Source organism: Scardinius erythrophthalmus (genome assembly GCF_964197995.2).
Source record: "Scardinius erythrophthalmus genome assembly, chromosome: 2".
NCBI classification, from domain to species: Eukaryota; Metazoa; Chordata; class Actinopteri; order Cypriniformes; family Leuciscidae; genus Scardinius; species Scardinius erythrophthalmus.
The window spans coordinates 4,324,135-4,350,282 of record NC_138222.1 but is presented as its reverse complement, the minus strand read 5'-3'; the positions used below and the strand labels follow the sequence as shown (position 1 = coordinate 4,350,282).

Below are 26,148 nucleotides of genomic sequence, written 5' to 3'. Positions count from 1 at the left end.
CCTTTAAGATCATTACAAATCACACTGTACAACATGGATCTAATAAACTTGAACGACATGTGTGTAGACTGTACGATGATGACACCTACCAGGCTAGTCTGTCCTTTACAGCCTTGTATTAACCCGTGTAAAATTCATGCCCTGACTAGTGTCTATTGTCAGCTACATTATTATTGTATTTATAATTTTAAACAGTGCTTGTGAATTTTTACATTGCTTACAGTATGTAGAGTATATACTTAACCCTTAAACTCATACTTCGGGTCTTTATTGACTGGGATGCCATTCACTCACTCCTAAAGTTAGATATCAACCTTAGTATTCCTCAATCAATTCATTATAAACAACATAATTTTTGTGTCATTATTTTTTGTTTAAAAAAGTCGATATAGGAGGTATGTAAAAGTGTAAGTATATTTTTTGCCCTACAAAAATTCAATCCCAGACTCAGTAAGAGCAATTCACCTTTATTCCTCAAGGTGGCGATGTCTGATACACAATGATGAGCCAAATGCTGAATGTCAGATACACATATCATGCAGATTCATTTAAAACATTCACGCATTTATGGGTTAATTAGTACACCTAGTCAACAAATGAAACCCACTCCCACATGTGCACTTCTGCTCACTACTGAGAAAGAGTTCAACGAAGGGGTCGACGAACAATCAATCCCATTCTCCGTGTCAAGATGAAATTTGGTTCTTCACTCCTCCTTGTTTACTGAAGCCTATCGAGAAGGACAGAAAAAAACTTCAGATGTTAAGCTTTAAGCTGTTTTGTCAATTGGACTAGTCTTTAAAATTAAGGACATGAAGAACATTCTGGCAAATAATATACAGTCAAACCAAAATTTATTCAGACACCTTCAACATTTCTCACATTATCACAGTTTATTCGCTATACTTTAGAAAATGGTAATATAATATGACAAGGACTGTCAACTGTCAGTTGATATTTGACTGGTTTTGTCCATCCTTCTGTTAGACGGTCTCACACATGAGTTATGTTCAATATCTGTCAGCTGTTTAATTTAACTACACTATTAGATAATACCAATTTAGCTCAACCAATCACCAAGCAATGCTTCATTTTGTTCAGTCTGTGGTGTAAAAAGGTCACATTAGCAATTAAATAAAAAACACTTCAGCAAAACATGTTCATGTCAAAGTGTCTGAATAATTTTAAGTCTCAAAATTGTATAATTTTACTGGTAATCACTGTATGAAGGATTTTTGGGTATAATATGTCACAGTTTACTTGTTTACTTGTTTAGTGTCCTGCACACATTAGTAAAAAAATATATAAAAAATTAGATCTGGTGTCTGAATAATTGGTAACACTTTACAATAAGGTTCATTAGTTAACATTAGTTAGTGTATTAACTAACATGAACTAACAATGAGCAATACATTTGTTACAGTATTTATTCATCTTTGTTAATGTTAGTTAATAATAATACAGCTGTTCATGTTAGTTCATGTTAGTTCACAGTGCATTAACTAATGTTAACAAATACAACCTTTAATTTGAATAACGTATTAGTAAATGTTGAAATTAACATTAACTAAGATTAATAAATGCTGTAGAAGTATTGTTCATTCTTAGTTCATGTTAACTAAGGATGCTAACTGATGAACCTTATTGTAAAGTGTTACCGAATAATTTTTGGGTTTGACTGTATATGAAAGATGACAGCGAGAGGAGCATAAAACATTTATTCCTCCATTATAGAATATAAAATTCCATGAATGTTCAGCTGAGCACAGTTATGATATGATTTATATATGTAAGAACAGAGATTGATTATAACTCACCTTGTCTCCGCCAGCATTCATTAGGGTTTCTAACTCCTGCTTCCAGCCAAGGAGCTCCACCAGTTTTTTTACCCCACTAACTACGTCTCCCAGCTCGGCCACATCAGTGTGACGGGACCCCCAGGAAAACGGCCCCACAAGGTCTCGATTTATTAAAAGCCGTGACACAGAACCACGTACGGCACCGGCCAAGCTGGCGAACGGCTCCACCTAACAATTCACATGAACAGGCCTGTATAAAAGCAGTCACCAGATTAATCAACAGTGACATCTGCTGGTGATGTGTTTCCTTAAAGTCCCCCTGTGGTGTAAATCCAGCTTTTAATGTTGTTTATGTGTCTATGTGGTGTTTTTAATCTGCTTTAAGACAAACCATGTGTAAATTCATAAGTCGACACCATTGCTGAGTATTTCCTCCTTAAAACTGCAGTGAACCAAAGACAGTCTCAAAAACACGCTTTGAAATCGCTGGTGTTTCTGACGTCACAAACTACCTTGCAACCAATCAGATCAACTAATTTTTGCATATTTAAACTTTTTTTCCTTGAAAACAATGTCTTCATGACATAAAATAGCTTTGAATGTAACTCTACACCCTCGCCTCATTTAGTATACGGGGATCTATGAATATGCAAATGAGCCCCGCCTCCACTCACTCACTCAGCTCAGAGATCCACTGGTTGACGTTCACTGACGATGATTGGTTACAAGGTAGTTTGTGACGTCAGAAACACCAGCGATTTCAAAGCGTGTTTTTGAGACTGTCTTTGGTTCACTGCAGTTTTAAGGAGGAAATACTCAGCAATGGTGTCGACTTATGAATTTACACATGGTTTGTCTTATAGACATAGACATATAAACAACATTAAAAGCTTGATTTTCCCCACAGGGGGACATTATTTATTGAATTTGAGTACTTAACTTTGACTTTATATGTCATAATTTTGACTCACTATGTAATAATATTGACTTTTCGTTTAAAAATTGTGACTTAGTATGTCATAAGTTCAACTTTTTATATCCTAATGATTTACCAGAGCATGATTCTGTTCTTGTGTGGCAGAAATGGGCTCCCATACGATCCAGACACGGCCCACAGACACATAAAACACTGATTTTATATGTAAAGTTTGGTCTCGGTCTCACACTGCAGTTCATTCAGAGAGTAATAATCTTTCCAAAGAGCTCATGAACAGACGCCACAGCTTCTCCTCACCTCTAGAGATGTTCCCATGACTATGAGTAGATCTGCTATTGGGAAGTCTCTCAGGTAACTGAAGAACGTCTGAGGAAGCTCCTCGCCGAAGAACACAATGTCAGGCTTGATGACTCCTTTACAAGTGGAGCATTTGGGTATTTTTCCTTCCATGATATCATTCTATTGGGAGACAACCATACGTCAGGAGTAGCTTCACAACCATACCATAATCAAAAATACATTTCCAAATCACAACAAAATATTCAGGTTGTGACTATCTATCTATCTGTGCTGCTAGCAACATGTTAAAACGTGTTAGCAATGTGTTAAATCACGTTACCAACATGCTAGCAATGTACTAAATCATGCTAGCAACATGCTTAAACATTTTATCAACATGCTAAATCATGCTAGCAACATGATAAAACATAGCAATATGCTAAATAATGTTAAAACATGCTAGAAAGGTGTTAAATCATGCTAACAACATGGTAAAACCATAGAGAGAGATATAGAAATAGATATAGATATATACATAGATGCCTCATTAGCGGTTGTTTCTATGGGTCGTTATATGTTAGCCGTCTGCCATATTGGAACAGTCAAAGCCGGTCCGTAAACATTCGAGAGCAAGTTGACTGAGCGTCTGCAACTGTAGTTAGACGCATGTATGAATAGCAGAAGATTTTGTTAAACTAACATAATACAAGATGAAGGTGTCAGCTAACACGGCAGTGTAAGTTACCATAATAAAAATAAAAACATTAAAAAGTACCATAGTAAACGTGTAATATTGAGTTAAAATATATAAAATCGAAACATGCTAGAAATGTGCTAAATAATGTTAGTAGCTTGTCAAAACATGTTACAATGTGCTAAATCATGCTAGCAAACATGATAAAACTATCAATGTGCTGAAACATAGTAGCAACATGCCAAATCATGTTAGCAAAATGCTAAAACAGCAATTAAATCATGCTACAAACATGCTAGCTATGTGCTAATCACGTTAGAAACATGCTAACAAATGGGCTAAATCATGCTAACATGTTAAAACATGCTAGCAACGTGCTAAATCATGCTAACATGTTAAAACATGCTAGCAATGTGTTAAACAATGCTAAAACATGCTAGCTGTGTGCTAATCACACCAGAAACATGCTAGCAAATGTGCTAAATCATGTTTACATGTTTAAACATTCTAGCAATGTGCTAAATAATGCTAACATGTTAAAACATGCAAGCAAAGTGTTAAATAATGCTAAAACATGCTAGCTATGTGCTAATCACGCTAGAAACATGCTAGCAAATGTGCTATATCATGTTAAATAATAATAAAACATGCTAGCTATATGCTAATCACGTTAGAAACATGCTAACAAATGGGCTAAATCATTCTAACATGTTAAAACATGCTAGCAACGTGCTAAATCATGCTAACATGTTAAAACATGCTAGCAATGTGTTAAACAATGCTAAAACATGCTAGCTGTGTGCTAATCACACCAGAAACATGCTAGCAAATGTGCTAAATCATGTTTACATGTTTAAACATTCTAGCAATGTGCTAAATAATGCTAACATGTTAAAACATGCAAGCAATGTGTTAAATAATGCTAAAACATGCTAGCTATGTGCTAATCACGCTAGAAACATGCTAGCAAACGTGCTATATCATGTTAAATAATAATAAAACATGCTAGCTATATGCTAATCACGCTAGAAACATGCTAGCAAACGTGCTTAATCATGCTAAAACATGTTAACAACTTTCTAGCGTTTTAGTAAGTTGACGGTATATTTGAACACATTGTTGACATGTAACAATGTTAAAATATGCTAACAACTTGATAAAAAAATTAAACAATAGGTTAAATCATGCTAGCAACATACTAGCAACGTGTTAAATCATGCTAGCAAATCTTGCTAAAACATGTAAGCAATGTGCTAAATCATGCTAACAACATGATGAAACATTCTATTGATGTGCTGAAACACTAACATGCCAAATCATGTTAGCAACATGGTAAAACAGCAATGTGATAAATCACGCTACAAACATGCTAGCAACATGCTAAATAATGCAAAAATGTTAAAACATGCTAAGAATGTGTTAAATTATGCTAAAACATGCTAGCTATGTGTTAATCACGTTAGAAACATGCTAGCAAACGTGCTAAATCATGCTAAAACATGTTAACAACTTGCTAAAAAATGTAACGTGTTAAAATATGCTCGCAACTTTCTAAAATATAAGCAATGTATTAGAACATGTTAATAACATTTTATTGACAAAATCTCAAAATTCTTTGAAAAAGTTACTTCAAACTTTCAGACAAGGATTTGTCGAGCCAACATCAAAGTTAGTCATCAAACTTTACTAATCTAGTTTAAAAAAGTGCAGTTCCAGGGATAAAATATTCAATACCATAGATCAATGTAGATAAAAAATAAAAATTTGGCAGTCTTGTATCACCCTGAAGAGGTTTCTTCTGCATAACTATCTACTGACTGTACACTGTACATGCCCGCCTTTTAATAACCACTGCCATAGTTCTGCGAAAAATACTTACCCGGAGTTCCTCTCCCTTGTAATCCTTTCGGCAAACTGTGCATGTGGCCGTGGCAAATGTTCCATGTGCCTCCACCAACATGTTTGGGGGAATGCCAGCCACTGAAATCAATGAAAGGTAAATAACATTTATAAATGATTTACACCGATTCCAGGCATGCACATGTGGACGTCGGTGTCACTCACTTCGTTCCAGTCCATCAATGTTTTGCGTGTACATCCTGAGCAGTTGCCCCTTATCGTGAAGCAGGCGAATGAAGTAGTGTGTCAGATTGGGTTGGTAATTACCAGGATAAAGCTCTTTGGCTAGAGCGAAAAAAGGGTTTGGATTGTGATGGAAGTAATTTATTTCAAATATGGCCTCTGCATAGGGCAGATCGTACTGTTGAAGGTTGTCATAAAGGCCGCTGCCAGGCGATCTGTGGGAGAAATACGATTAGAGAAAAGTCGCAACCATCTCAAAGGTGGATTAGGGGTGTAACGGTACACAGAAGTCACGGTTCGGTACGTAACCTCGGTTTTGGGGTCACGGTTTGATATGAGTTCAGTACAATAGATGAGATAAGATGAGCTACATTATCATTATCACATATATCATTACATTATAGCCTATGTAATAATAATACTCTTGCATACAGAGTTGTGTACAGTCATAATAAAAAAATAAACTAAAAAAAAACAGGATGCAGCTTTCCATGAAGTTTAAATTTAAATAAAAATTTAAAAATGAATCGAAACACAGTGTATAGGCTACTTAAATTAGTAACTAAATTAGTAACTAGTTAATAAATAACTAATTCGTTTACTGGATTTACTCAATTGTGCGGACGATTTACAATTTTTTTCCCTTGATTTATAAATTGTGGGCACGATATAACAATTCAAGGGAAAGAAATAGTAAATTGTGCGCATGATTTAGTAAATCGAGGGAACGAATTAGTAAATCATGCACTTGATTTACTTTTTTTTTCTTGTCATGGGCGGGGAACTCGTTTTGAGTTTGAGCATAGATTATCTCTTCTTCTGCTCTTTTTCCTGTTGTGGCGGTTAGCAAACAGCGTTGCATTATCGCGCACGCCCCCCTCTGGATTGGAGTGTGGATTGCCTGTCACTGATTCTATACGTCACTTCACCCACCGCTTCCTCAAATTCGGACGTGGGAGGCCAACCAGCGTTTGTTTTCCGGCTTTCCGGACAAAAGAAAAAGTCAGAAGTAAGCCTATGTCTAAACGGCGTGTACAAGTTTGGTAGAGGCTACATTCTTGCAAGTAAATAAAACGTGATTAGATGGACAAAATCATCTTTTAGGCTAAGTAGCCTAATGACTGCAGGCTGATAGTCATGTTTGTTTATTTATTTTTCTGGTGAAAGTGTCTTGCCTCAGGCTATAATGCAAATCGATTTTTCAACTTTGCAGATTCATCTATGGTAGGCTTGATATTATAATATTGACGATATATGGCTATTACCTACCACACAAACATTGAATTGAAGTAGCATTCTGTAAAAGAGTAGCCAATAGGCTACTATAATGATGCTGGCTTGTAAACGTGAGCTACGCGATCTTTTGGCGTTTGAAAAAAATAAAACCCATGAAATTATATTCATATGACATGCTGAAATATATGCCACTTTACCTGGGATGAAGACATTACACACACCACGCGTGTGACCCCGAGAGCAAAAGTTACCTTGTGTTGCTTTAAAGCAACACTATGGAACTTTTCCTCTGCGGTCCCCCTACAGGTTGGAATTGTCCATTACCACTGTCGTAAATCATTTAGCTACCGCAGTCTACTGTCGCACGCACGCCCACTGTTTAACCAGCACCGGCTTTGGAATGAACGATGTCCACAGACAAGGTAGAGTATTATGCATGATTTTATGGACGTGTGATGTATTGCTACATCAGATACGAAGAAAAACTAAATAATGACTATTGTAACGCTTGCCGTAAAGCAAGTCAAATTTGTAGTTTTCTTATGTCTCATTAGAACTACAGAAACGCTACCCGATCTGGCATCACCATATCAGTTATCAGTGTGGTAATAGCAGATACAGGACCGCAAAGCGGAGGCATAAGTGCCTTTCCCTGTTACGACTTGATGAACCACTGAAACGATTTTGGAAACATTATTTTAAGGTAAAATTTTTTACATAGTGTTGCTTTAATGCACCGAACTGTGACAGTTTGGATTTAATACATGTACCGTTACACCCCAAATTAGGGGACAACAGTCTTTTGAGTCCTACTTTACCTGAAGTCTGGGATCCCACTGGGAGTGCTAATGCCCGCTCCTGCCATCACCACAACTCTTTTGAACTTGCGTTCTCTGACGTTTTCTGCAATATCCTCCAGGGTCTGCTGGTGAACATTGTCACGGCTTCCTCCAAACAGCCCTCGTGTTCCCCCACATGCAGCTCTATCAGGTCAAAATGTTTCAAAAATTCACTTTCACTGAGAAATTTCTGGAAAGAAAGAAAGAAAGAAAACAATACTCACGGACAATAAATGAATTGTGAAAGAAATCCAGCATTCTTCTGTGCATGAGGGAAATGTGTCAAAATCTTTTGATGGGGAAGGTTTGTCCTTGACAGATCTGAGGAAAAGTATTATTGTAAGACTCTGGGTAAAATAAATAAATAACAGCATTACAGACCAACCACCTACAATACTGTGTGTGCACACTACAAAAAATAGCAGTTTTGCTGCTTCTCCGGTAGGTTTACCTCGTTTTAATGATGTTTTTACTCGAAGATAAAGACTAGTGCAGAAATAATCGCAATGTTCTCTATAAATGTGCACGACTGTTACTAATGACATTGCTATTTGAAACATGACTGTACAGCAAAAACATAATGACTTTTAATAACAAGAAAATACTTTGTGTAGTTGACAGTCCTCTTCTCGACAAGAGTTTCTCTGTAAAACAGCATCTGCACACTTTTAAAAGGGAAGGTTTATAATACAGCATAATTGACAGTGGCGAAGCTCGTTGTTTGTCAAAAGGCGTACATTATTTCGGCGAATTTGTAGTAGTAAATATACACATGCAGGAATGGCCAGCGGGTTGCCAGGTCTGCACAACAAAACCCGCCCAATTGCTAAGAAAAACAATCCCAATCACGGCAACAGTGTATAAGTAGCTCGATTAATTCCGTAGGAAAACCACGGACTTGGCAACACTGACGTCAGACTGGTGACGCACTTATTACCGTAACAGATATATCGAGATTCCATCAAATTATGTGTCGGTCGAATAACACATATTGTCCATTCATTGACTTTTATGTATACACTAAAATAAATTCTATCGATAAAACGTGGTTATTTTATGGCTACTGCAGGCATTTAAATAAGCTTAATGTTTGACTGATTTATGTCAAGATTTAAAGTTCGTAAATACTACAGTACTTACGACTGGGAGTTTTTTTTGTATTATTCTTGTTGATGGGATATTGCAATTATGATAAAATGTAAACAAATAAACATTTAAATAGATGAATTGTCAAAAATATTAAATCAAATCATTTTTCATTAAATGCCAATATGTTTGTAGGCTCCCAGCAAACACAGAACGTTCCCCTAACGTTCCCGTTTGGTTCCCATTTGGTTATTTTTTTGGGAACCAAACAAGAACGTTCTGGGAACGTTCCCTGTAGGTTATTTTTAGGATCTTTGTTTATAACATTAAGGGAACGTTCCCAGAACGTTCCCTGTAGGTTATTTTTAGGTTTAAATTTATAACCTAAAGAGAACGTTCTGGGAACATTCCCTGTAGGTTATTTTTTGGATATATTTTTATAACTTTAAGGGAACGTTCCCAGAACGTTCCCTGTAGGTTATTTTTAGGTTTAAATTTATAACCTAAAGAGAACGTTCTGGGAACATTCCCTGTAGGTTATTTTTAGGATCTATTTTTATAACTTTAAGGGAACGTTCCCAGAACGTTCCCTGTAGGTTATTTTTAGGTTTAAATTTATAACCTAAAGAGAACGTTCTGGGAACGTTCCCTGCAGGTTGTTATTTAATAACCTAAAGAGAACCTTCCCAGAACGTTCCCTGCAGGTTATTTTTAGGTTTAATTTTTATAACCTAAAGAGAACCTTCCCAGAACGTTTCCTTGCAGGTTTTAGGTTTTATTTGTATAACCTAAAGAGAACGTTCTGGGAACGTTCTCTGCAGGTTATTATTTTAATATCACTTAGCCTACTATTAACAGGCAGATTACCAACTGACAACGTCGTCAGTACGGTCCCCTAAGGTTATAAGATAACCAACAACGTTCAGATCTATTCGCAATAACTTTTTATTAATGATATTTTAAATTATGTTATATTTTAATTCTATATGTTTATTTAAATGCTGCATGACTTTGAAGTGTTTTAATGCGCATGCGCGTGATCAAACACTGGAGCACGTGCGCTGCTCGAGAGCAGATGGAAACGTCATCGACAACTGACAAACAACAAAACTCCCGTCTCTCGCTGTTGGTTTCACTGCTTTCAGGTAAGTTTAGACAACAAAATCTCACAAATAATACACACAAACGCCCCTGACACATTTCTTACGTGTAATTGACACGCTTCTGTTAAATATTTATTTTAAAGAAATGGTTTTATGTCTTTGAAAAAGTCCGTTAGCATCTACGCTAGCTAACCGGTTTCAAAAGACAACGTTAGGCCTAAGTTACGTTAAGTTGAGGTCTTATTTATGAAAGTTTGGGTTTTTAAACACATATTTAGTGTAGATAACAGTTTTTGATAGTTTTGCTGGTAATTTGTCAATGGGAAGTAAGCTAATTTATTTAGGCTAACCAAAAAGAATGCACTGTATTGTTAACTTAATCAGTGACGTTACTTACCAATATTGCTAAAATGTGATTTCAGAATAGCGAGAGAAAAAATAAAACTCTACAACAAGGGGTGAGTTATTGTTTAATCATGATGATAATTCCATATGCATTTATTTACCCTTAATATATTATCTTAAGATATTATCTTAAGATTTGTATATATTTATCTTTTCTGCATTTCACCTCTGTTCTAGCTTGGTTCCTTGTAATAAACCTATCACATGTAATATTTTTGGCTCTGTGACAAACAGCATGTTATGTTCCTAGATCATCATGCTGTGATGGCCTGCTGCACTCCCTGTCCAAGAAAATCTCTATGAACCATATGACTAGTAAGCAAAACCACCTCAAACATGCAGTGCACTGCTGTCCAAAGGTTTGGGGTCTGTAAGATTTATGCTTTTGAAATAAGTCTCACATTTTAAAATCATTAACCCCAAGTTTTTTCAGTGAGATTGTCCTTGAGAAGCCTGTAAGCTAAATAATCAGCTAAATAATAGGCGACTAATACAATATTATAATGGTCATAGTTATAATAATTCATTTAACTATTATGATAACATGATATCCTGATCATTTAGTATATTTTATTTTATTTCTTTAGGTCTGTTTTGAATTATGTTGGCCAATGAGACTGACAACATACTGTCCAACTCAAAGGTATTTATGTATTTTTTTATTTTTTTTTATTGATCAATACTGAAATTCTTTGTACTTTTAAATGCGGTTCAGGGGGTCGACAACTTTAGGCAGTTATTTTTCACAGATTTATTTATTTAATGTTTATTTGACAGGGACAAATGCATAGAACATTGCTTTATAAAAAATACAAAGTAGATGCCATGCATACAGGTTTATAGCCATGACTAATTTGCAACCCCTAGATATCTTGGGCAGCTGTGGCTCATACTCTTAGCCTTTAAAAATGTTTGAATTGATATCCCCAATGCAATATCAGGGGGTAAATATATCATTAGAGTTCTTAAAGTTATGGCTTTGCTCTTGTTACCAGATGAGATAAAATCCCTATTGTTTGGCCCTGTATTCTTCAGGACAAGACCTTGATGCCATCCACAGTCAGTAGATGAAGAAGGTGAGTTTAGCCGAATTCAGTTCTCTTTCACTTTTTTTTTTTAGCTTAAACAGACACGTGCACGCAAAATGAAGTCAAAATGGCGAGTTTCCTCTTGTCTTGTGTTTTAAACAGAAAGAAAACGGATGCGTGTCATTTATATTAGTTCTGCGCATTCGTCTTAAAGGGACAGCAGCCTAACGTACCCGCAGCTGCTTGTGTCGCCAATGGTGATCAAACATCAAAAGAGAGAATGACTTGTAGCTTTAGCAAAGATACATTAATTTTATAGTTATTTTATTTTTACACTGAAGACTTATTTTACATTTTGATAAATCAATTTCTGTACCTGATAAGTTAGATTTAACTGAAAAACATAATGCACTGCTTATTTCAACTGTGTTTTTCTTCTATTGTATTTATCTATGCTTGTTATCTATTGTAATTTTCTATGCAGGTTCACTCTACAAAATCCCCCCAATAGAGGTTATGCGGAGCGCCCAGCGGTTGAACCGGAAAGAGGTCTAAGCATTTCCGCTTTTCACTTCCGTACACATCTGCAGCGGTAGGTGATCTCTGAGTTTACTGTTAATTTTTGCTTATTACACTAAAATTCTTACTTCTGTTTTAATTAAAATGTCACGAAGGCTAAAATATCAGAAAAGGGAACATCCGAACAGCAGTTTTTGTTGTGTGCCGGTCTGCTCTATGTCGGGGGAAAATGAGTAGTACAAATAGGTTCTGTACTCATAAAGTGACGTCAACATCAGCAGTAGCATTCGCCGTCAGGCAAGTGTTATTTAAATAAACCCCTGATGTACTTACAAACTTTCCAATGCCTCGTTTAATGAGTACAGAACCTATTTGTACTACTGTAGTAGTTTGGTACCATTCTGGGCATTATTAGTGGGGTAATTTACCAGATACAAACCTGGAGCCGTTAGCGCATGCACTAAACCATACGGCTGATATCTCTAAATAAACTCTAAATTTTTCAATATTGTGCAGCACTAATATTGAGCATATCTTAAAGTGAACCTGGAATGATAATTTGTGATACCAGATGAGATGTATGTATGATAGATTTTGAACTGTACTATTTTTTTATTTCAGGTTTTCTGGGATCCCAGCGGAAGGCATCAAGGCATCAGATGTTGGCCTGGACAGATGCACCTGTAAACTACACCGACCTTTGCTTTTGCATGGATGGCTGATTATTACCATGTTCTGTGAGGGTTTCATTATAGCAAAACTGAGCACCTGTGACAGTGGAATTTGTAGGTGTAAAGTCACAGAGATTAAAAAAAAAAAATTGATAGCAGTTTCAAACTTTTTTTCACTTTCTTTCTCATAAACAACACAGCAGTTACAGGTTTTCAAATTCTTCATTGGAGGTGAGACTTATACATAAAAGGTAGAGCGAATTCGCAGGTCAGAGTTCACTAGACTTAAATATTATTTTCTCTGTTTTTTATTTGACTTCAGAGAGAGAGGCTTAATATGGGTATCCTTACCCCTATATAAAACATTCCTTTTTTGATTTGTAGTCTGAAATAATAAATAGTGCAATATAAATAAATGCAATGTAGTGTTTTGAAATATATAAATTTTTCTATACACATTGATGCTGAAATATCTGAATAAATACATGATACCAGCAGCGCTCGTGCTCATATCTCCTACAGCTTGTGATCCCAATTGTGATCCACAATCCCACCTCACTCTTTTCATTTGCTCCAGATGAATATTAATGCCATTACAGGGCTTGAATTTTGGCATGGGATTGTGTGTCCATGTAACGCGTTGTCTTTTAATTTTCTTGTTAAATTTGCAGATGGTGTTGGGAGTTTAAATGTTTTGAGCGGAGTGAAGATTGGCACATTCATGTATATTGTATATAAATGAATACTTTTTCAACTTTATAGCCAAAGTTATAGGCTACAGTTTGCAAAAAGATCGTTTTAATTAAAATGTTTGTGCAGTTTTATTTGAAATATTTTCATGTTTGAAATATTAAATGTAAATTACTGTTCCTGAATACATTTTGCTAACGCTGTTTTTAATGACTTATTTTAGGTTGATAATTAAACAATGAATAAACAAAAACATGGATTGTGTGCTGATTTATTTATTTAATACAAACTGATTGATTTACTTATTAGTGATAGTTTCTGTAAATTCAATTTATTGTAGTAATATATTCATAGGATTCTTAAGTGTTTGAACAATAAACAATGTAGAATATGTTGTTTGTAGACCTACAATTTGTGTACAGGCATATCAGGATGTGTAGACGTTAGGAGAACGTTCCGGGAACGTTCTGGGAACCTTTCGGCAACGTTCCGGGAACGTTCCCCTAACCTTCCGGGAACGTTACGAGAACCTTGCGGGAACCTTTCGGGAACGTTCTGGGAACCTTTCGGGAACGTTCCGGGAACGTTCCCCTAACCTATAGGGAACGTTCTATTAACGTAAAGAAAACTTTCCTGGCTAACCAATAGGGAACGTTCTTGGGAACGTTCTGGGAACCAAAAACTAACGTTCCCAGAACGTTCCCAGAACGTTAAATTGTTAGCTGGGCTAGTATGTGTTTTTTAAGTAGTAGTTGTAGGTCACAGTCCATATTCTAAAAGTTAAATATTTGTTTTTCACCAAAAACATGCGCCCTTTGGTACCCTTGTAGTTGTAGTTGTAGATCATTATTCCTTATGCTTAATGCGATTTTGGCTATATTATCAGCTGAGTAAAAGTCGGACTTTAATTTTGCTTTTTGGGACGCTTGTGCTGTGACGTCACTACGGATGCTCCGCGGACGGTTGGTTGGTTCATCAGTCTGAGGAAGAAAGCGAGGTGAGTATTTTTCAGTGTTTCCAAGTGCATAAATCGACAGAAAACGTTTAAACGTGGTTTAAACTTTTTACAAATGTGCTCCAGCAACACGGCAAAATTAATGAAGCTTTTTTGCTTTTGTAATGTGAAATCAATGTGGAAGTAATATTGCATTGCCAAAGACTAAAAACATTGATGCCTTATAAATAATAACTAGCTCTTTTATTTTTCTTGTATTACCTATTTTCATCAACAATATGGTTTAATTAAAATAATTTAATTATTGTCCATGCGGAGGCTATTCCATTTTATTTATCCGTGGGACTTCTTTTATAAAGAAAGTTGGGCAATTTAATTTTAAAACTTACACTGGTTAAAACTAGGCTACTGTACTGTATATGTTGGATTTATGTTTAAGTGCTTGGGACATGGCTTTTAATGAGGACACTTTTGTTTTTGTAATCAGGCTCTCAAAAATTATATAAACATTTGGATTTAGATTTATCAGCCAATATATTGGTTATCATCTTTCAAATATAAAGAGTTATCGGCCAAAATGTTCATGTCGATGCGTCCCTACATTATTTATTAAATGGATTTCCACTGTAATCAAAAATGAAATAACAAACACAATAATAAATGTAACAATTTAAAATATTTATAAAATATATATTATAGTTTTTGTAGCAAGGGGGCCACCATCTAGCTAGCCTGTGATGTCACGGGGTTGGCTGGCTCTGTTGGATTAATGGAGGTTATTATTTTGATTCTGGCAGTTTATTTTTTTAAATAGGAGTACCATACTCATAGAAACTCCCACATTTACATATCAGCTGCTCTTAGACCTCTGAAACCCATGATGAGCCGCATAAGTGCTTGGATTTCATGTCATTAGTCGCTTTTATGCACCAGTTTTGAGGCCCACGGAGGAGCTCCTGAAGGATAAAAAGAGGAGTGGCGACAGTGGAAGATGAAAGCCTTCCCGCCTTTTTCTTCCCTAAACTTGAACTTTATTACAGCAGTGCCGAAACCCGAGAAGAAGAAGGCGGGAACCAGGATCGCTCCATTCCCACAGCTCTCAGCCCCGCCCTGCTTGCCACAATTACTGTGACAAACAAGTTGGCATACCCACAGGTATTGAAACTTCTCACTGAGGGTTCATGTGTCTCGCTGACACATCTGTTGCTTTTTCTCTCTGTAAAGTCTACATGGCAGCTATCTGCTATTTGCTATCTGCATGCCATGTGGTATTTGAAGTTGGTAAGGGTACAGGACATCCAGTAGTGATTCCTGCGGGAGGTACACAGCATACACTAGGGCTGGTCCGAATACCGTTTTTTGAGCTTCGAAGCTTCGGTCGTAATGAACATCGAATATTCGAAGCTTCGGAGAGAGGGGGCTGAACATATTCTTCTCTCTAATAAAGGCATGAATCTGTGTCTGTATGTCCGTTTGCATTTTGATTATTTCGAGAACCGTTCATCCAATCGACTTCACAGGGAGTGCAGTGTCACATTTGGTGCAATATAGATGGACACGCGAGACGCACACGTTCAGAATTAATAAACTTTTAGTAAACTACAGAACAGCGCGAGCGGGAAGCGGCGCGCCTCACGCGGGCAGGGCTTATGCTCTGAGAACAGACACTGCACTAGTGATATAAAACGCACACACAGGTCTGTTAACTTAAGCAATACTTTTAAGGTTGTCTAAACGAGAAAACGAGATAAAAAAGCGAATACATTTTGTTTCTATTATTATATTTTCCACAATGTCAAAGCAACGCGGCTTAACCCAAAACACAAGCTCAGGCATGCACTTCTGTCCACACACACTCCGCTGTTCTGCGCTCTAGCCAGAGAAGACTCCTGTTGCTGGAACACTTTTAGGCGTCGGTTCTATTTCTAGCATGTACGCGTTTTCCGCGTGGCTCGAGTCGCGCCTGAGACGCGTGTCTCACGCAGGCAGTGTACAAACTCCAACCTGTTAACATGGGAGCCGAAATAAAAACGGACATGCCACGCAGCCATTGTGTCGCCAGCCTTATTCAAGCGCGAATGAGAACCATTTCGCGGGGGAACCCAGGTGTGCAAAAAAAAAAAAAAAAACACGAATATTCGAATGTCAAATTTTCAAATCGAATACCACCCCACCGAACGAATATTCGGGTCCAGCCCTAGCATACACCCTAAGTGTCGTAAGTACATTTACATTACATTTAATTACATTGCATTTCAAGGTACACATTTACATTCTTATCAGTTCTTGCTTTCCCTGGGAATCAAACCCATGACCTTGGCGTTGCAAGCGCCAACACTCTACAGTAACAATGTCATTTGTATGTGACTGCATGTTAACAGTTGGCAGTATAAAATAGGAATTAGTTATTTTTTTCCACAGGTCTGATCCTGTAGTCCTCCATGCCACACAGCAAACACAATATGGAGTGAAGCAACTCCCAGTCCCACCGCAGTTCGCCAATAAATGCTGGAAGTATTCCCTCCAAAGGGGCCAATTTGGTTCAAGCCAGCAAGAATCAAGTCTGGTGTAAAAACACATTCTACGTGACACTGTCCTAAAGATGGAATTTGTTAAAGAGATTGGAGAGATCAATAATGCTGAATCATGCGAAATGAATGATCAAGATGTTGAAGAACAAAGAGGTTGGTGTCCATTTATGATTGCTTAGTAATCACTACTGTGGAGCCATTAATGCCTCGTTCAGACTGTCAGTCCAAATCCGATTTTTGTGCATATCCGATTGAAATCAGATCATATTTACCAAGTGTGAACGGCAAAAAATCTCATGAAATGTGATTTTTACAAGTCCGTTTCGAGCTACATTTACATGTGGTTTACAAATCGCATTTCTGGAAATCCTTTTCAGTCTGACTACTTTGATTGGATTTTGCTTAAATGTGACTTTCTCGTGCCACATAAAACATAAAGGTCAGATGCTGTTATAGGAAACATACTGAAAGTCTCTGCAGGAACAATGCTGCATTGTCAATCATTTAGATCAGTTTCAAATTGGATACACAAATAATCGGATTTGGACTGAGTGTGAACGTAGCCTAATGCTGGGTACACACCAAAAGATAATCGGGCTGATTTTGGGCCGATTTCCCCCATTTCGACAATCCTAGCTATGTCCCTATTATCTTGATGGTTCTACAGTTTATTTTATCAGATTTTCCCTTGGTGTGAGGTGTCCTCCAATCCTCCAATCCAATCCAAATCCTGATGTGTGGGGGGAACTCCGAGGACAAACGCGTGCACATTCTGGAGATTAACACGTGAAACGAAACAATATCCAATCAGAAAGCGAGATGATGGAAGACGGAAGCATAACAAACACAGTCATGGCGCAGCACAAAGTGAAATTGATGTGGACAGCAGAGATGGAGGATCAGCTTGTTGATTTGTGGCAACAGCACAAATGTTTATACAACGTGTTCTGTGAAAATCATTCAAAACACTATCATCGCAGTTTCTTCCTGCATATCGTCCGCCATGCTTATTCAGAGGTCTTGCGAGATTTTGCGAGATTTCCTGTGTTCACAGTCGAGACTCTGGTTGAAAATCTGTTCGTGTGTGGTGTGCTGTCTTTGTCACATCATGGCACACCACACACTATAGGAGCAAAACGCTTAAATCTAGGATTTTTTGTCCTCATGTTTGTGGTCTATCACATTTTGAAAATCTTATAAGATGTAAAAAAAATCTTTTGGTGTGTACCCAGCATAAGGCATGTCTCTAACACTCCTCCTTCATTGTGAAGCTCAGTCAGCACTAAAAAACCTGGCTGGGAGTTTCTTGTAATCCTGAAGACCTTGATTAGCTGGTTCAGGTGTGTTTAATTAGGGTTGGAGCTAATTAGGGTTCTCTTCCAGGAATTGTTTGACAACCTTGCATTAAGGTAACAAAGTTTCAGGCAGTTTACCAGATTTGGTGACTTTAGTTATAAGAACTGTATTACTTGAGCTGCATCAGTTGAATATGTGTTTTTGTTTATTGCTAATAAACTTCCTTTAATTTAGCATTTGTCCTTCTTGAATTGATTATTGATATGAATACTATATTTATTTTAGAACCGATGGAATCGAACGAGGAAAATCAGGCAGAGGAACACTTTCATAAATGGAGAACTCTCTTTTAGTTGTTCACAAACTGAGGTGGGTTTCAATCAAGAAAGCACAGAAGCCACAAATTCTTTCGCATGCTACCATTGTGGAAGGACTTTCTCCCAAAAAGGACACCTGAATTATCACATAAGGATCCACACCGGTGAGAGGCCTTACAAATGCTCTCAGTGTGATAAGACTTTCACACAAAAAGGCCACGTTAGGGCTCATATAATAACACACACCGGTGAGAGGCCATTCACATGCCCTCGGTGTGGAAAGGGTTTCATGAGTAAAGGAAACCTTAACGTTCACATTAAAATTCATACCCGAGAGAGGCCTTCCATGTGCCCGCAGTGTGGAAAGACTTACACATCTAAAGGACACCTTAAGGAACACTTAGAAACTCACAATGGTGAGAGGCCTTTCACATGCCCCCAATGTGGAAAGAGTTTCACACGGAAAGGAAACCTTAATATTCACATTAGAAGTCACACCAAAGAGAGGCTTTACACTTGCCCTCAGTGTGGAAAGCGTTTCATATCTAAAGCACACCTTAGGGAACACATAGGAATTCACACAGGTGAGAGTCCTTTTGCATGTCCTCAATGTGGAAAGTGTTTCACACGTAAAGGAAGTCTTAATATTCACATAAAAGGTCACACTAGTGATAGTCCTTACACTTGCCCTCAGTGTGGGAAGACTTTCCCAACTAAAGGACATCTTGATGGTCACATAAGACTTCACACTGGAGAGAAGCCGTTCACATGCCCTCAATGTGGGAAGAGCTTTACTCAACGAGGACATCTAAAGCATCACATAAGAATTCACACAGGGTCCTTTCTCATGCCATCTGTGTGGTAAAGGTTTCACCCAGGTGCAAAGTCTCAAATTTCACCTGCAGTTTCACTCTGGAGAAAAGTCATTAGGCTGTGGGGAGTGTGGTCAAAAATTTGTTTTGGATTCACTGCTGAAAAGACACCTGAAAACGCACTCAAATGAGCAGCCTTATTTGTGCTTTATATGCGGGAAAATATTCCTATTTCTTGACTATTGTAAACAGCACCAGATAATTCATAGCAGTGTGAAGTCTTGTGTGCTCTGAGTGTGGAAATTCCTTCATGAGAGCCAAAGACTTTGAGCGGCACAAAAGAATCCATACTGTAGAAAAACCTTTCAAATGCTCACACGTAAAGGGGTTCTCTGAGTCTGGAAACCTGAAAAAACATAAAAGAGTTGCACAAAGGAGAGAAGCCGTATCACTGCCTTTCATGTTGGAGGCGATTTAGACATTCGTGTAGTCCACAGGCTCGTATAAAAAAAAAAAACCACTGTCCGGAGGTGGTCACAGTGACCAACTTTCACATTGTGGGAAATTCAGATGAATGGAAAACGTAAAATAGTAGGAATTCAGCCTGTTCACACCAATTCAGATGTTCGGTGTTATAAACATTTCAATTTTAATGAATGGCTGTTAATGCATCTGTTGTAGTCTTTCTACAAATGCCCTGCTTGCTCATTCTCTCTCCGCACCCATCATGAGCGGATACGCCCCCTATTTGAGCATCATGAGCGGATACGCCCCCTATTTGAGCATCATGAGCGTATACGCCCCCTATTTGAGCATCATGAGCGGATACGCCCCCTATTTGAGCATCATGAGCGGATACGCCCCTGATTTGAGCATCATGAGCGGATACGCCCCCTATTTGAGCATCATGTGCGGATACGCCCCCCTATTTGAGCATCATGAGCGTATACGCGCCCTATTTGAGCATGAGCGTATACGCCCCCTATTTGAGCATTATGAGCGTATACGCCCCCATTTGAGCATCATGAGCGGATACGCCCCCTATTTGAGCATCATGAGCGTATACGCCCTCTCTTTGAGCATCATGAGTGGATACGCCCCCTGCGAATACGCCCCCTATTTGAGCATCATGAGCGGATACGCCCCCTATTTGAGCATCATGAGCGGATACGCCCCCTATTTGAGCATCATGAGCGTATACGCCCCCTATTTGAGCATCATGAGCGGATACGCCCCCTATTTGAGCATCATGAGCGGATACGCCCCTGATTTGAGCATCATGAGCGGATACGCCCCCTATTTGACCATCATGTGCGGATACGCCCCCCTATTTGAGCATCATGTGCGGATACGCCCCCTATTTTAGCATCATGAGCGTATACGCCCCCTATTTGAGCATCATGAGCGTATACGCGCCCTATTTGAGCATGAGCGTATACGCCCCCTATTTGAGCATTATGAGCGTATACGCCCCCATTTGAGCATCATGAGCGGATACGCCCCCTATTTGAGCATCATGAGCGTATACGCCCTCTCTTTGAGCATCATGAGTGGATACGCCCCCTGCGAATACGCCCCCTATTTGAGCATCATGAGCGGATACGCCCCTGATTTGAGCATCATGAGCAAATACACGCCCTATTTGAGCATCATGAGCGAACACACCCCCTATTTGAGCATCATGAGCGGATACACCCCCTATTTGAGCATCATGAGCGGATACGCCCCTATTTGAACATCATGAGGGTGTACGCTCCCTATTTGAGCATGAGCGTATACGCCCCCTATTTGAGCATCATGAGCTTATACGCCCCCATTTGAGCATCATGAGCGGATACGCCCCCTATTTGAGCATCATGAGCATATACGCCCTCTATTTGAGCATCATGAGCGGATACACCCCTTATTTGAGTATCATGAGCAGATACGCCCCTGATTTGAGCATCATGAGCAAATACACCCCCTATTTGAGCATCATGAGCGAATATGCCCCCTATTTGAGCATCATGAGCGGATACGCCCCCTATTTGAGCATCATGAGCAGATACGCCCCTATTTGAACATCATGAGGGTGTACGCTCCCTATTTCAGCCTCATGAGCGGATACGTCCCCTATTTGAGCATCATGAGCGTATACGCCCACTATTTGAGCATCATGAGCGGATACGCCCCCGATTTGAGCATCATGAGCAAATACACCCCCTATTTGAGCATCATGAGCGAATACGCCCTCTATTAGAGCATCATGAGCGGATACGCCCCTATTTGAACATCATGAGGGGGTACCCTCCCTATTTCAGCATCATGAGCGGATACGCCCCCGATTTGAGCATCATGAGCAAATACACCCCCTATTTGAGCATCATGAGCGGATATGCCAACTATTTGAGCATCATGAGCGTATACGCCCTCTATTTGAGCATCATGAGCGTATACGCCCCCATTTGAGCATCATGAGCGGATACACCCCTTATTTGAGTATCATGAGCGGATACGCCCCTGATTTGAGCATTATGAGCGAATACGCCTCCTATTTGAGCATCATGAGCGGATACGCCCCCTATTTAAGCATCATGAGAGGATACGTCCCCTATTTGAGCATCATGAGCATATACGCCCCCATTTGAGCATCATGAGCGGATACGCCCCCTATTTGAGCATCATGAGCGGATACGCCCCCTGCGAATACGCCCCCTATTTGAGCATCATGAGCGGATACGCCTCCTGCGAATACGCCCCCTATTTGAGCATCATGAGCGGATACACCCCTTATTTCAGCATCATGAGTGGATACGTCCCCTATTTGAGCATCATGAGCGTATACGCCCACTATTTGAGCATCATGAGCGGATACGCCCCCGATTTGAGCATCATGAGCGAATACGCCCCCTATTTGAGCATCATGAGCGGATACGCCCCCTATTTGAGCATCATGAGCGGATACGCCCCTATTTGAACATCATGAGGTGGTACGCTCCCTATTTAAGGATCATGAGCGGACACGTCCCCTATTTGAGCATCATGAGCGGATACGTCCCCTATTTGAGCATCATGAGCGTATACGCCCACTATTTGAGCATCATGAGTGTATACGCCCCCTATTTGAGCATCATGAGCGGATACGCCCCCTATTTGAGCATCATGAGCGGATACGCCCCTATTTGAACATCATGAGGTGGTACGCTCCCTATTTAAGGATCATGAGCGGACACGTCCCCTATTTGAGCATCATGAGCGGATACGTCCCCTATTTGAGCATCATGAGCGTATACGCCCACTATTTGAGCATCATGAGTGTATACGCCCACTATTTGAGCATCATGAGCGGATACGCCCCCGATTTGAGCATCATGAGCAAATACACCCCCTATTTGAGCATCATGAGCGAATACGCCCCCCTATTTGAGCATCATGAGCAGATACGCCCCTATTTGAACATCATGAGGGGGTACGCTCCCTATTTCAGCATCATGAGCGGATACGTCCCCTATTTGAGCATCATGAGCAGATACGCCCACTATTTGAGCATCATGAGCGTATACGCCCACTATTTGAGCATCATGAGCGGATACGCCCCCTATTTCAGCATCATGAGCGGATACGCTCCCGATTTGAGCATCATGAGCAAATACACCCCCTATTTGAGCATCATGAGCAGATACGCCCCCTATTTGAACATCATGAGGGGGTACGCCCACTATTTGAGCATCATGAGCTTTTTTCGCCCCTATTTGAGCATCATGAGCTTTTTTCGGCCCTATTTCAGCCTCATGAGCGGATACGTCCCCTATTTGAGCATCATGAGCGTATACGCCCACTATTTGAGCATCATGAGCGGATACGCCCCCGATTTGAGCATCATGAGCAAATACACCCCCTATTTGAGCATCATGAGCGAATACGCCCTCTATTTGAGCATCATGAGCGGATACGCCCCTATTTGAACATCATGAGGGGGTACCCTCCCTATTTCAGCATCATGAGCGGATACGCCCCCGATTTGAGCATCATGAGCAAATACACCCCCTATTTGAGCATCATGAGCGGATATGCCAACTATTTGAGCATCATGAGCGTATACGCCCTCTATTTGAGCATCATGAGCGTATACGCCCCCATTTGAGCATCATGAGCGGATACACCCCTTATTTGAGTATCATGAGCGGATACGCCCCTGATTTGAGCATTATGAGCGAATACGCCTCCTATTTGAGCATCATGAGCGGATACGCCCCCTATTTAAGCATCATGAGCGGATACGTCCCCTATTTGAGCATCATGAGCGTATACGCCCCCATTTGAGCATCATGAGCGGATACGCCCCCTGCGAATACGCCCCCTATTTGAGCATCATGAGTGGATACGCCTCCTGCGAATACGTCCCCTATTTGAGCATCATGAGCGAATACGCCCCCTATTTGAGCATCATGAGCGGATACGCCCCCTATTTGAGCATCATGAGCGGATACGCCCCTATTTGAACATCATGAGGTGGTACGCTCCCTATTTAAGGATCATGAGCGGACACGTCCCCTATTTGAGCATCATGAGCGGATACGCCCACTATTTGAGCATCATGAGCGGATACGTCCCCTATTTGAGCATCATGAAGCGTATACGCCCACTATTTGAGCATCATGAGTGTATACGCCCACTATTTGAGCATCATGAGCGGATACGCCCCCGATTTGAGCATCATGAGCAAATACACCCCCTATTTGAGCATCATGAGCGAATACGCCCCCCTATTTGAGCATCATGAGCAGATACGCCCCTATTTGAACATCATGAGGGGGTACGCTCCCTATTTCAGCATCATGAGCGGATACGTCCCCTATTTGAGCATCATGAGCAGATACGCCCACTATTTGAGCATCATGAGCGTATACGCCCACTATTTGAGCATCATGAGCGGATACGCCCCCTATTTCAGCATCATGAGCGGATACGCTCCCGATTTGAGCATCATGAGCAAATACACCCCCTATTTGAGCATCATGAGCGGATATGCCAACTATTTGAACATCATGAGGGGGTACGCCCACTATTTGAGCATCATGAGCTTTTTTCGCCCCTATTTGAGCATCATGAGCTTTTTTCGGCCCTATTTGAGCATCATGAGCGTATACCCTTTTGAGCATCATGAGCGTATTCGCCCCTATTTGAGCATCATGAGCATATTCGCCACTTTTTTGAGCATTATTAGCAGATATTCACAAAATTGTTTGTTTAGGTGATGATAGAATTTTCAACTGCGCTTCTTAGAATTTGCTTTCTGCACCTTTAAGATTGCACTTTTGGTCACATTACCAGAGCCACCGCTATTAAATCAATAAATATTTTTTTAAAAATATATTTGTTTCAGTGCAATGTACATAATTGTCCAAATAAAAGACAATCATTGAAATGTGATGGGCTGTGCTGGACTATTTTGTGTTGTATATCATTGAGAAAACTGTGATAAATATTTGATTATTTCGCCCAACCCCCGTTAGTGGCCTCAAAACCAAGGCCACTAATGTGTAGTATCAATTTACTCAGTGAAGAAAACAAATATATTCAGTGGAGAGTTTCAGTAGTGTATAAACATTGTATTCAGCATGGTCAAGATAACCATGTAGTAATATTCTTGAGGATTTCGGGGCAGTTTCAAATGCTGTCCCCATATAACCTGTTATAGTTTATTACAACATAGCAAACTGGAGCCTGTAAGTCCCTTCTGCAACACCAGGTGGAGCAACTGCAGATTTTCATTGTGTTTTTGCTTAAAGGGATAGTTCACCTAAATATGAAAAATCTTAATTTATTCTCATGCCCTTCTAAACTTGTATGACAGTGTTTTCTTCTGTTAAAAAAAAAAACATACTCTGAGAAAGGTTATTCATCCATACAGTGGATGTCAATAGTCAACAAAACTGTCAACAAAAAGTCCATGTAACTACATGCAGGTGAGGAAATGATTGCAGATTTCTGGCTGAACTATCCCTAAGTCTTTTGATTACTTTTCAGGATTTATCTGGTTGTTTTTAGGTTATTATCAATTTTCTTATCAACCCCGGATTTGAATTATAGCTATCATTTTAATAAACCAATACAAATTCAAATTTGGTCTGTAAGCCTGATCCATTACAAACCAAGACTGACTTGAAATTTAAACCATTTGTTTTATTCACATTCAGAAAGAATTTGAGAAAGAATTTCGGATTCTGATTATTCATGTTCAATTGGTCTGTATGCCAAGAATTTCCACTAACTTAGGAGACTTTTTTTGTTTTTACTTGTTTGATAAATATCTACCAAATGGTCATTATCAAGCTACATATTGATATTTTCAGTTTCTAATGACAAAGATTACTGCCAAGCCCTCTGAGTCCATTTGCCTGCATGTCAGATATTTTATCAGTCATCTGAGCCATTGAGTGTTTGTTGCAAAGTCTCATCCATGTGAAAGCTCTCCCAATCGTAGAAGTCAAGTGAGGCAAGAATACATTGATTGAAAGCCCAATGTCAAATAATCAGATATTTTGTTCTCACACAAACGGCCTACATTGCCAGTCAACAAGTCAAAATGGCATTTTAGAGGCTGTTTAATAATCTTATTTTTAGTGCTGTTTCGGCATATGCATATAACATTTCAATATTGGTTCCCATGAGCATAAATTTGAAGCTGATCCCAGATGCGTATAATCTTTCTTTGTCTGATGAAGGTGAAAGTATCTTTGAAACAAAAAAAGTTATCTGTCTACAGAAAAAAAGTGCCCTACTTCATTTTTTTATATACTAATTTTTCTTAAAAATGACACCCTAGAATACCAGTAAATGAGGTTAAGTCATAACTGTGCATGTCACAGTTTATCCAGCTTTTTTAT

General features: G+C 39.2%; 1 protein-coding gene and 1 long non-coding RNA gene across 7 annotated transcripts; one reads left to right on the top strand and one right to left on the bottom strand.

The window, feature by feature from the left end:
* Positions 1-451: 451 nt before the first annotated feature.
* On the bottom strand, positions 452-8,757 carry sirt3 (sirtuin 3). Of its 5 annotated transcripts, XM_081359625.1 has the most exons (9): positions 8,604-8,728; positions 8,472-8,510; positions 8,091-8,187; positions 7,846-8,010; positions 5,774-6,006; positions 5,589-5,689; positions 3,034-3,195; positions 1,818-2,027; positions 452-730 (listed from the first exon to the last, which is right to left on the bottom strand). In XM_081359625.1, the coding sequence occupies exons 4-9, from the start codon at positions 7,890-7,892 to the stop codon at positions 707-709; spliced, it is 777 nt and encodes a 258-aa protein (XP_081215751.1). In that variant the 5' UTR covers positions 7,893-8,010; positions 8,091-8,187; positions 8,472-8,510; positions 8,604-8,728; the 3' UTR covers positions 452-706. The 5 variants fall into 5 exon arrangements, 3 of the variants coding, with proteins under 3 accessions (XP_081215751.1, XP_081215749.1, XP_081215750.1); XR_014029721.1 differs by having other exon boundaries at positions 1,818-2,049; positions 8,472-8,683; XR_014029722.1 differs by having other exon boundaries at positions 1,818-2,049; positions 8,318-8,648.
* A 1,622-nt stretch (positions 8,758-10,379) lies between these two features.
* LOC308687255 lies at positions 10,380-13,175 on the top strand. Of its 2 annotated transcripts, none has more exons than XR_014029719.1 (6): positions 10,380-10,513; positions 10,711-10,775; positions 11,048-11,103; positions 11,496-11,536; positions 11,973-12,080; positions 12,629-13,175. It is a non-coding gene; the product is annotated as an uncharacterized lncRNA (long non-coding RNA). The 2 variants fall into 2 exon arrangements; XR_014029720.1 differs by having other exon boundaries at positions 11,456-11,536; positions 12,629-12,766.
* The last annotated feature ends 12,973 nt before the right edge of the window (positions 13,176-26,148 follow it).